This window comes from Macrobrachium nipponense, chromosome 8 (genome assembly GCF_015104395.2).
Source record: "Macrobrachium nipponense isolate FS-2020 chromosome 8, ASM1510439v2, whole genome shotgun sequence".
NCBI classification, from domain to species: domain Eukaryota; kingdom Metazoa; phylum Arthropoda; class Malacostraca; order Decapoda; family Palaemonidae; genus Macrobrachium; species Macrobrachium nipponense.
Window position 1 is genome coordinate 106,768,539 of NC_087203.1, and position 13,325 is coordinate 106,781,863.

The following is a 13,325-nucleotide window of genomic DNA, read 5'->3' on the forward strand; positions in this document are numbered from 1 at the left end:
TAGAATTTGAACCTGCCAGTTTGCTTATTTGGATATTTTTGCTCTTCAATACGAGTTTAGCCCTCCCTCTTGTGGTGTCGACATTTCTCAAGTAAAATAGTGAGCCTAATATTTTCTTTACTAGAATTTGTAAATAAAAGAAAGATACAAAGAACTCGTTTTCCATTTTCAAGTGCTTACGAGTTAGTTCCTTTTTCAATGTTACTGTGGCCCCGATCTAACACCAATTATCTCTATTTTCTTTTTATTTATCTCATTTTTTATAATGTTCTTCTCGTCTGTGACTCAGCATCTCCCCTTATCAGATAACTTACTACAAGATCTCTCGAACGTTGTGATCAATTCTAATTACTGTATGCTATACTCTATACATTTTCCAATTTTCCAGTAGAAACAGGAAAATAAAAGACAAACCGAATCTGTTTTTAATGTTATGTGATTTATGAATACGATATTATAAATAGTCTGATATTTGGATACACATTTCCAAGGTAGAACACTGATTATAAATTAGTACATGAATTTCCCGTGATGAAAACGACAGTGACATATTTCATAAGCGTTCATCTTACCTCAATTACAAAATTAGCAGCCATTGTGGAAGGTTAGCTCGCTTTCCTTCCAAGACCATCCGAAGTAAACAATCTTGAGAGGCTTAATCTGAGGTGTCGAATGATTGCCGAGCAAATCACTATACCATTTCATTTTCGGGCACTAATTCAGGGTCGTACCCAAACAGTCTCGTATTTCGTGGCTACTTCCATGTCCAGGTTTAGGTGGTAGTAAAGGGTTCCTGGAATGGGCCTAGAGTACAGGAGTTTGTAACCATAGTATTCCAGGCCCAGCAACAAACGATACTTCTCTAGGAGGTCACTGATGTTGTCGTCGTTTGCTATTGGCAGGTGAAGTAGCAATCGTAGCTAAATATTTATTATAAGACGAAAAGAAGAAAGGAAACGGGGGAAAAATTTAAGTACACAATGAAGAAATGCTCTTAATTATACTAGGTGCACATGTTCAGAAGTCTGTGGATTGTTTCATAGGCTAAATCTATAGCGTAACATTGAGGTATAACCAGCTATTTTAATTTCTCACCTGCTTGATGTAATAAGGGGCTTTGTACGACGAGGTGTATAAATTCTGGAGCAGAGTCCACTCTGAACCTTCCTCCTCTGTCTTGACATAATGTATAGGCTTATCCTGTCATAAGAAAGCAATGTACATAAAAAAAATTTTTTTAACGAGATTGTCGGAAAGTCCATATCCTCACTGATCGTTTCCATATTAGCCATAGGTATTCATGAAACAGGTTTAATAGGTAACTATTCGTTAATGTGTTTTCAATTCAGTTGAAAAAATGGGTACCCTTGCTTTACTAATTCCTAATTTAACTTACTCTTTTATTGTTACCAGCATCACCATCATTGCTTTCAACGACGCGCGAAAAGCAAAACACAAAATACAAACACAATCTTCACTCATCAAAGAACGTTAAAGCAAGTTATACTTACCATATGATTCATTAGGTTTAAGAAGTTATCAAGAGTGTATTTTCCCAGCTCTGTGAAGTTGGAGAGAGTGAGAGGGTACAGGTAGACATTGTTCCCCAGAGGAGTGTAGCTGTACTCAGTTTTTCCAGACACCAAGTGGACCCTGCAGCCAAGTTTTCCCATCTGCCGGTGGACATTTTACATTCTATTTATAGAATTGGCTTATCTGTTGAGTTGCCTACACTATTTTTATTTGTTGTTCTTTCCTCTTTCATTTTTTAAAAATACAGGTGTGGTGTAATCTATTCTAAGGAAGCTTTCTTCACCGTTAATGGCCTTTTGGTTTGATCCTAAATTTTGTTTGCAGACCTCGACAAATGATAATAATACAAATCTACACTGCACAATGAAATAGCTTGAATAACAAAAATCTCAGTATTTCGCGTCTCATATAGATCCAATTGACGAATTTGGAGTAGATGTGTCTTTGATTCCTTGAGTATGAAGTTCTTCGAATTTTTTGTGGTCCCAATGAGAAATTACCTGATAATCTTGGACTCACTATTTTCGTCCATAACCATAAATATAGTCACAATTAGGCGAATTTCTTATTAAACGAGTCCTCTAACTACTTTGGTATGTAATTTGAGGGAATTTTGGAGGGATTTTCAGCTGTCTTATCTTTTTAACTCTGTTTCAGTGAAAAAAAGCTATTCCAGTACCTGTATAGACAGATACTCTTTATGTAAACTATACCTCTTTAGTAATGCCATTTTTTACATTATTTATTGTCGTGTGAGAATAAACTTAAAACTTCAAGACTGTAAATAAAACAGCTGGCCATTATGTTGATAAAACACATGAACAGGTACCAATGGATGCTTAGTAGAGAAAATCTTGAAAGTTTCACAGAAAGCAAAGTTGGATGTTGATCTCACTCTGAAAGAAGCATATCTAGACCTATGTTGTACGTGACGTCGTCGTAACAACACTACAGTCCAGGCAAAAGTGAACTTTTATCCAGATCGACTTCATCCATTACCACAGATTAAGCGATAACTTACTCGGTTTTCGAATTTGATGTCGTCTCGGTTGAAGCCGAATGAGTAGATCCGACAGGAATCCGGGGTGGATGGTATTCCATCGAGGCATATGTAGGTCCCTTCGTGGCCAGACACCTGCCATGGAGAGAAAAACGTTTAATGGAAAGTTCTAGAGCCAGTGAATAATTTTCTTAATAGAGAGAGAGAGAGAGAGAGAGAGAGAGAGAGAGAGAGAGAGAATGCGTTACTGAATGTAAACATAAGAAGTAGGTACCATGAGAAAGAGAGAGAGGGGGGATGTCAGTGATACATAGATTTTAGAATGTTTCTCATGATCATTTCTATTTATAATTCAATATTAAATTTCTTAATTTATAAATAACTATACCCCAACTTCATTCTAGTTATACAATTTCTGCAGCCTTCCACAACGGGAACTTATATTTTAAAACGGAAATGCAGCTGCAAATTTATATTTCAGCCCAACAAACGATTAGCAAATCTCTTCATTATCCTACCGTTGTATTTTCTCCATCCCTTATGCTGGTCCCAGGCACAAAGGATGGGTCAACACACGTGCCCTTAGTCGCGGTGATGAAATCGTACAGATCAGATAGATCTATTGGCAAATATGGCGGTTTCCCATCTGGAATGCTCGGCACGGGGTGGCTGTCTCTGCAAAGGCGGGATATTCATTTGAAAATAGAATTGTCGAAACTTTTCTATTCACTCCTTCACACAACACACACACACACACACAAGTTTATGCACAAATCATGGTTTCTTGAAAATGCGACTAGCTTCAGAGAGACATTTCATTAATTACAAACTTCACAACCAAATTCTCGTACAAAATATTGTTTGTCAGTAAAGTTCATGGCAATCTCTTTTAACCACTGCCCTAAAGCCAAGGTTCTGTCGTGGTGCCTGATAGATTACTACATGCAAAGTATGCAAGGGGTCACTGAAGTATATGCATGATACTTATGCATACTTATGAGAATCTCTCTCTCTCTCTCTCTCTCTCTCTCTCTCTCTCTATATTCATATATATATATATATATATATATATATATATATATATATACAAAATATATATATATATATTATATATATATATATATATATATTATATAAACTTATATATATCTATATATATATATATATCTATATATTATCGAACTACAAATGTCCTTTAATATCTAATTCGCTCTACCTCGGAATTAATATATTTTCATATATGCTTAACCGAGGGGGAATTTATTAAGCGATAATAGAATTGGCCATGCGACAGGCGCGAAGCAGCGACTTCCCAATCCCATGACTGGCTTCACTGCCAGTCCTGGGATTGGGAAGTCGCTGTTTCGCGCCTGTCGATGGCCAATTCTATTATCGCTTAATAAATTCCCCTCGGTTAAGCATATATGAAAAATATATTAATTCCGAGGTAGAGCGAATTAGATATTAAAGGACATTTGTAGTTCGATATATATATATATAATATATATATATATATATATATATATACGAGAGAGAAGAGAGAGAGAGATAGAGAGAGAGAGAGAGAGAGAGAGAGAGATTCTCATAAGTATGCATAAAGTATCATGCATATACTTCAGTGACCCTTTGCATACTTTGCATGTAAGTAAATCTAATCATGGTACCACGACAGAACCTTGGCAATTTAGGGCAGTGGTTAAAAGAGATTGCCATGAACTTTACTGACAAACAATATTTTGTACGAGAATTTGGTTGTGAAGTTTGTAATTAATGAAATGTCTGTCTGGAGATAGTCGCATTTTCAAGAAACCATGATTTGTGCATGCATAACTTGCTGTGTGTGTGTGTGTGTGAAGGAGTAAAAAAAGAAAAGTTTCGACAATATATTAATTCCGAGGTAGAGCGAATTAGATATTAAAGGACATTTGTAGTTCGATATATGTATATGAATCACGGTAATGTGATAGACTTATATATATATATATATATATTATATATATATATATATATATTATATATATATATATATATATATATATATATATATATATATATATATATATATATATGGAAGTTACAGTGAGATGCAAATGTCAAGCAGTAGTCATTATCGTCCAAATGTTTAGTTTCTTAATAAGATTATATTAAATGGAACAAATATACAAGGAAGATCAGGTCTACAAAAGTATTTCTGAGCTTAACAAAGCAAACAAAAAAAAATAAAAAAAAAAATCTTAATTCAAGCCATACATCTGTTATCATAAAAAATAAGTAAAAGATTAAATATAAGTAAATAAATAAAAATGCTAGACTCGTCCAGGCCTGGATTCATCTCAAAACTTTAAAAGTAATTTTTTGCTTCACAACCCACATTTCCATCAAATATCATTACTGAGAATCAAACAAACATAAGTAAGCAAATATCAACCTTCGATCATTTTCTGGGCCGAACTTTATAAACAAAAATGGATACGAAACTTTCATTCAACCTTCGTGTGGTCTGGCACACTGTTCGTCCTCTACCGCAACGTGATCGGAATTCTATTTAAAATGGCGTTTAAAAATAAGACAATATTTTCTCAAGTATTTTTGCCGTACAGAACGGCACAAACGTTCATCAAATTTAAAGTCTGTTTCTTTCTATTAGAAAGCTGACTCTGTGTATGCATGCATAAGTCTAATGTTTTCTTATTAAATGTTTGAAGCAAACGCACACAGGTATAGTACCTACATGACCGTTTTCTGTTTACAAGGTTATCACAACTGCCAACACTCTGAACACATATGTACGTAATAGCCACGAACAAACAACATAATTTCTTACTATCCTGACATCTTAAATTTTGTCGTCCTGTCTTTCACTCAACCTTGACCTTCGTCATGTAAGGGAGCCTTCCGCCTTCCCCACCGCCCTCATGACGAGATCAAGTGACTAGATCATTCTAGGTGCGCATTAGAACAGGTGATAGCCTTTTTCGTGCCTCTTAAGTTCTTGTAAGATATTAAAATTTCATCTGTTAACATTAACATTTCATTAATTTATTCACAAATTATTCTACTCTCACTGATCAACTTACTGCTGGACACTTTTGACAACCAATAGCAATATGGAAACGACATAAGACTAATTCCTCTCCTTTGTGATGTTCTTCCTGTTTTCCATGACCCTGATTAATAAAATCTTCCATCCACTGCGAGGCAGTCATCTCAGTTGGTCTGGCGAGTCCAGAGGTCCACACCATGCAGGCCTTCTATACCCTTTTAACGCCTTGCCACACTTAAGGCGGGTGTCCGTGCTGGTACTATAAGCCCAGCTCAATCTGAAACCAACCTTCGAGAGGAAGGTCTTTCTCTTCCTTCGTGGTTAAACCCTCATTTCTTTCCTTCCGCTCCCTTGCTTGCGTTCTTCAGGTCAGGGCTAGATAAGGGCATTTACGTTGCAGGTTGCATTGGCCTCCTACACCAGCGATGAACGATATTTGATTAAAAATAAACAGAGCTTTAAATTTATTATACAGTGACCCACTAGTTAACCATTAACATCTTAATCTCTGTACCTTCTGTTACTATACGAGTGAAAAGAGAGGTCAGCCATCCTGTGCACCCTACGCGTACCCTGCGTTGAAAGCTCCCTTCTGTGGAAACCTTGTGACAAGAGTCAACAGAGAATGAAATCGGGAAATGTACTTAAATGAGTTACACAAAGGTCGGGGAAGACACGCAACGTCTGATGCATCGACCTATCGAAGGAAGGCAATGCAGTATTTTAGTTATATCTAGGCTACACTTGACATCTCAAGCGTAGGCAACAATCAACTTATTCGAAAGAAGACCTTCAAAGAATAACTGAGTCACGTGAAAAATAAATATGAAAACAACAGAGGAGGCAGCCTATGAATTAGTTTCACGACAATAAATCAAACACATCAATACAAATCAAAGAAACCCAAGTATGTGTCGAAAATGTAAACTGATGCGAGTAAAACCCTGTTCGTACAGTACCTACTTTTAGTTATGAAGGAACATACGTGATCAGAAAGTGTTAATACAAGTGTTGTATAACATGATGTGTTAATGAGTCAACATGATACAGCTTTGTGGATAAATAAAGTTGAAAGACTATCACTGTGGTTTAAAGAACGCAAGGTAGCATATATATATATATATATATATATTATATATATATATATATATATATATATATATATATAGATATATGCTACCTTGCGTTCTTTAAACCACAGCAGATAGCCTCTCAACTTTATTTATCCACAAAGCTGTATCATGTTGACTCATTAACACATCATGTTATATAAACACTTGTATTAACACTTTCTGATCACGTATTGTGGCATTTTCAGTCTATGTTCCTTCATAACTAAAGTAGGTACTGTACGAACAGGGTTTTACTCGCATCAGTTTACATTTTCGACACATACTTGGGTTTCTTTGAGTTGTATTGATGTGTTTGATTTATTGTCGTGAAACTAATTCAATAGGCTGCCTCCTCTGTTGTTGTCATATTTATTTTTCACGTGACTCAATATTCTTTGAAAGTCTTCTTTCGAATAAGTTGATTGTTGCCTACGCTTGAGATGTCAAGTGTAGCCTGGATATAACTAAAATATGCACTGCCTTCCGTTCGACAGGTCGATGCATTAGACGTTGCGTGTCTTCCCCGACCTTAGTGTAACTCATTTAAGTATATATATATATATATATATATATATATTACTATATATCATATATATATATATATATATATATATATATGTGTGTGTGTGTGTGTGTGTGTGTGTGTGTGTGTGTGTGTGTGTGTGTGTGTGTGTATAAACTTTCAAGGTATTTGTCGTCAGAGGAAATGACTTTGTGAGTAAATCATTAATTAAGTTAATAAATTACAATACCTTTGCTATTAATGTTAACATGATTCCTTTAAACAAATTGTTTCCGTTGGTACATTCTTGAAGGAAAAGAATTAGGGAAGTTTACAGATGTACAAGCTCATATTGCCGTAAGTGATCCACAGCCAGTTAGATCTCCCGTATATCGATAACCTGAAAAAGCCAAAACCCTTATTTCAACCACGTTAGAAGAAAGAAGAATAATAAAACCCTCAAGTGCGGTGTACCTCGATTACCGTTAAGCTTGCGATGTTATTTAGTGAAACTTATAAAACAACGGGTAAAAATCACATTTTGGTTTGTTACCACAGCGATAATATGGATGATGATATACCTTGTATGCACAACTTTGCATAGAATAGCTTTCAACAAGGTCATGTCCTTTCTATCATTCTTTGTAAAGTAATAGCTAACGCATTGTGTTCATGCTGGAGGTGTAAGTAATTGCTTATGCTTATCAGTTCATTGGATAAGCACTTCAAAGATATTAAGTCAGAAATGGTTACTGTAAGCGACTATACTATTGTTAAGATTAACCTAACCATGTTTATTTTATTTATTTTCCCGAATACAAGGTTTTTATGTCAATTCAAGCTAAAATTGGTACCCTAAAATGGTATTTCTACAGAAGCAGTCCGCACGGACTGCAAGGAACGTAACCGTGGATACGACATCCACATAGGATTGTGGCGTCCAATGTATTTCGCCGTGTTTAGTACTGGCCCCTGGGGGGTTAATTACAGTCGTCCGAATAAATATTACTTGAAATTCTTGTTCAGTAGGTAAAACTACATAGAAAAACCGCAACTGCCATAGTCTAGGCCGCCGCGGATAAGTACCCTAGATCTTCCGCATTAGCAATTACCTTCACTTCCAACATGAACACCAGTTATTGGTGATTACTGTAGAAATAAAGTACCTCTATTGCAAGCTATGTTGTACAAGGATGTACGCACAAGGTATCTACAGATTAAGAGGTATAGCATCATCCATATTATCGCTGTGGTAACAAACCAAAATATGATTTTTACCTGTTTGTTTTTTAAGTTTCACTAAATAACATCGCAAACTTCAACAAGTGTAGATTTTTTTTTTTTTTTTTGCATTCCTTATACTGACAATGATTAAACAATAAAAATACAAGCCAATTGAAAACTTCTCCGTCCTGATTGGCTAGCTATGACGTCACTAAGCTCCACCCTCATTTGTATCTTGCTTAATTTTTATTTAAATGTTGTGATAAAATTGTGAAACCCAATTTTATCACAAATTAAAGTATGTATATTTTTAAAAATTCCTGAACTGAAAGGAGGACTCGCACCAACGGACAACTTACAAGAGTAAATCAACTTGAAAACAATGGACAACGAGGTCCCAAATGCACACAAGACAAGACAGGGAAATTTCAAAAAACCGTGGAAAAAATCCTGTAACCTCAGTCTCCAGGACCCCGTCATTTTCTAAAAGTTTTCATACAGAAAAACCTTATTTGTGCAACAATTCGCCTCTTCGACTTCTCCAATATCGATATTCACACGAACTACAATATTTCATATGTCCAAAATCGCATTCACCGCTTAAATGTATGGAGTGATATTTATTAAATCGTATTTCAAAGTGTAACAAAGACAATTATCCCTATGTTTACATCAGTGAATTGTCGCTTCGGCCGGATTGCGTGACGTCACAAAATCACTCTCGTCGCTAGAGCGCGACTGCCTTGCCATTACTATTATCGTGCAATGCACTGGTCAGTCGTTTCCACAGACACCAATTGCGGCTCTGTCGACGATAATAAAAAAAACATGGTGGTCAGTCTAACCAAGGTGGTTTGAAAAAGACATGGGGACAACAACCTTGGAAGAATGATGGTAACATCCTTCAATTTAGTACAAAGGAAAATTTACCATATAATATAGTCTATTTCATTCCATCACTCACCAAGGTAGGTTTTAGGTACGTAGCTGTAGCATCTTGAAAACCCTACAAACCTCAAAAATTTCAAAGGCGCTTAGTGTACTCGATTATTTCTTTTTCGTTCAAAATCTTTCTGGTGGTAGATTGTGTAGCTTCATATCCTTCAGGAGAAAACAAAATATTTTTAGCACATTACTGTGAAGCATAAATGCAATGATGACTTCAGTTTTGAAGTCGCAACACCACTAAAGGCCACTTAATATAAAAGAATAACTATCTTAGTCCGTAATTTATGAGGCACAGTAGTGAAGTAGGATGACTTAACCAAACCATAGAAATCAATTTCTATTACTTTATTAATCTATGTGAAAATAGTATTCTTTAAGCGTAACAAAGGTTGGCTTCATTTGTTTTCATCAACTCATGTAGTTTGGTAGCTTGGCCGCTACACATATGCCTTCAAAAATACTAGTTTGGTAAGATCGATATAAATGCACGAGCCTTCTGAAGACTGGGATACTACAACAGTTTGGAACACACACACACACACACACACACACACACACACACACACACACACACACACACACACACACACACACATATATATATATATATATATATATATATATATATATATATATATATATATATATATATATTAAAGCTGATGAGGCAATATGTACCGAAAAGATTTGTGAACTAATATGCGAAAAACTTATTTGGAATACATTATGTTACGTAATATATCGACAATTCTAAACGCAAAGAAAGACTTGCTTCCTTTTATAAGAAAAAGTAATTAAAGGGCTAGGGAATCCCTAAACAAAAACCGGGAACGTCCATGGTCACTGATCAGTGCAGAAATGTTAACAACACTTGCTTTGGGAATCTGTACCGAGTGTAACTAACTACATCTGAATATTGCCCGAAAAGGGGCATGTCGTATCGCCAGGTCGTGGGTCTTCCATTAAGAGAAAAACATTTTGAAGCCCTATAAGGTCTATCTTGTAATGAATTTTACTCTTGCAGAATAGTAGGCCATCAGTTTTGAATAAGGTACTTTTCTGTCTACATAAGCATGAACCTTTCAATATATCTATTTTATATGCACTGCGAATGAAAGTAAATTCATAACTTTTGTAAAAGTAATTTTCAATACCTGGATGATTAAAGGTTAAAATGAACAATAAAGTGTGACATACATTTTTTCTAATCATTGTCCATGTCTCAAAATACATTTCTGTCGATACATCGAAAATTACCTTATTCTTCACTCTAAACGTGTATGCGTCTACGGCAAACTAAATAAGAACAGCTTAAATATTGTCTAACCTTTTACTAGTAATAAATTGCACACGTCTCCCCCTTCCCCCAATGCTGGTATAATTAACATTATGCTCTTGAAACTAGAAGCTTCCTGATGATGATTATTTTACGTAACTGAATACTGATATTTGATGAAAATACTGACAAAAGTTTTGGCTGAATGTGTGATCTTGGGTGGATGTTAACAGGTCGACAGGTCCATTATGGCTGTATAAGAAGTTTTAAGAACGCAGAACGAAATACCAAATCCAAGTTATATTAATAAACCAGATTCGTGAAAGGTCTACCGAACATCCTTTGTTTTCTTTAAGCTGGCGAACTGGTATAGCCACTACTAAATTGGACGTATCAGTAAGTGATTTATTTTATTCAAAACTTTCGAAAAAAAAATTCTTTTTTTAAGTGGTTTAGATTTGCATACGCACTTGTGGTAAGATAGTTCCTCATTCTACAGAGAAATGTTTCAGTTATCTATTGTCAACAGTAATTACAAACGTAGGGTTAATCCCAAGCAAGAAGTTAGTTTTTAATATTTTCACCATTTAGTAATTTTCTCAGTAACAAACGATTACAGTGGTGTTGTTAGTAGCTAAAAAGTTAAAATATCAGTTTAACTGCTAAATAAAAACTACTACTACAGTACTTTATGTAAACATTGTAGCCGTTTTACCTGTAAACAGCAATCGTGACGAAAACTGAGTAAGCCAATAGGGACAAGATGAGGACCAAATAAATCACATTGTGTTTGGCTACTGTCGGTATCACTGGAGCCCGTGGCTTCGGCTGTTGTGTGTTTTCGTCAGCCATCTTCACTGTACAGCAAGACGACCGAAACACGAGCTACTAACAGTGTGAGCGTCTTATTGTATGGTTGATCCCCAGTATCCCGAGCACCGCCAGTAACCCTGCCCACGAAGGAGAAACGTCAGCTCAGGTAATTTTGAGATGCCGCGGTTCATAACCAATCTTTTTTTCTTTTACATTTATTTTACTGCGCTAACTTGCAAATATGATTATACATATACTTCGGTCTGTAACATAGTATTCTGCGAACGTTTTCACCGAAAACTGCATTACTTCTTTCCTTAACATAGTTTGAATTTTTTACATCATCCGGCAACTGAATCTGGCGTCGTGTACCCAGCCCGGGGGTCAAGCGAAACGTCATTGCCAGTCAGAATCAGATGATCATAAGGACAAACGTCCTTGAGTATTTTTTTTATCTCCCACTTCCGCCATTCCCTAAATGTTGCATTATGAACATGACTTAAATGTATAATGAAGAAAACGTACCGGGGGACAGTTTTTACGCTTGGTAAATAGTGAAAAGGACTCGTAATATCGGAACAAAACCGGGAGGAAGAAATTTTTAGAGGGAGTGTGACGTAAAAGCATTGTTTATAATTATATAAACCTGCTCTAACAGAAACGGTTTAAGTGACCATCGAATGGATCAACACAATTCTACCCCTATCTCATACAACTTGAAGCTCCATCTTCAAGGTTGTCGAAGCTATTCGGGTCAAAGTAAGAATTTAGGATGATCATTGATAGCTTAACGATGCTGTGTGGAACAATGATGATATAACACTTGTCTTCCGAAGCAGAGAATACGGACACAAGCTGTATATATATATATATATATATATATATATATATATATATATATACGTTTTACGCTGGTGTATGAACTATAGGCTTTACACTCGCTGGGAGTGTTTTTATTTCTTAGGTTTACAATATTCAAAATGAAATTGAAAACTCGGAAAAAAAATCCCTTTCTAAATAACATCTACCTTCCGGACTGGATCGTTATCCCAATGTTTTAACCTCTCTTTTAAACATAGCAGCATCAACTTCAACACATTCACTGTAACCTCCGGAAAGAATAAATCTTATGCCTGTTGCTCCCTGCAAAACTATTAACTATATTCATAATTTTATCTTCAAAGAAATTAAGAATCTTTTGGCCAATTTTTCTACCGAGAAGTCTCCTGTTGCTTTTGTATAATCTACCACTCCCAAATCTTGTTTGGTCCGGGTCTAGCCTAAAGGGTCCAGCACCTTGAATCCTACAGCAAAATCTACTCGGTATTTGTTTGTTGTTTTACCATAAAACTTATTAAAAAAAAGTTGTCCGTATGAAAGGAACACGAACGACTTCACCTTAAGACCAGTTCTCAAGCATATTCTTATTGTGCTACAACTTGAAGCTCTATCTTCAAGTCTGTCGAAGGTATTTGGGGTCGACAAGAATAGAAATTAAGAAGATCGATGACAGACAACGATGCTGAGCTAGGGTGGAACAATGATTATAATAACACTCGTCCTCTGAAGCAGAGAACACATTAGTACTTCTAGTGGCCCCTCCGAAAGTCCCTTTCATACGGACAAAACTTTTTTTTTTTTAATAACAGTCCTATAGTAAAATAACAAACATACGGGTCGATTTACCTGTAGGATTCAAGGTGCCGAACCCTTTAGGCTAGACCCTGACCAAACAAAATTTGGGAGTGGTAGATTACACCCCCCTCTTCTCTCTCTCTCTCTCTCTCTCTCTCTCTCTCTCTCTCTCTCTCTCTCTCTCTCTCTCTCTCTCTCACACACACACACACACAGGCAGCGCGAGTAAATATGAGCAT

At 35.9% G+C, this 13,325-nt stretch overlaps 1 protein-coding gene across 1 annotated transcript; it reads right to left on the bottom strand.

Annotated features, from left to right (window-relative positions):
• Positions 1-418: 418 nt before the first annotated feature.
• LOC135222949 (uncharacterized) lies at positions 419-11,582 on the bottom strand. The gene is made up of 6 exons (XM_064261400.1): positions 11,354-11,582; positions 3,052-3,208; positions 2,555-2,668; positions 1,512-1,673; positions 1,096-1,200; positions 419-920 (listed from the first exon to the last, which is right to left on the bottom strand). Exons 1-6 carry the CDS (start codon positions 11,488-11,490, stop codon positions 720-722), a joined length of 876 nt encoding a protein of 291 aa, XP_064117470.1. The 5' UTR covers positions 11,491-11,582; the 3' UTR covers positions 419-719.
• Between the last annotated feature and the right edge of the window lie 1,743 nt (positions 11,583-13,325).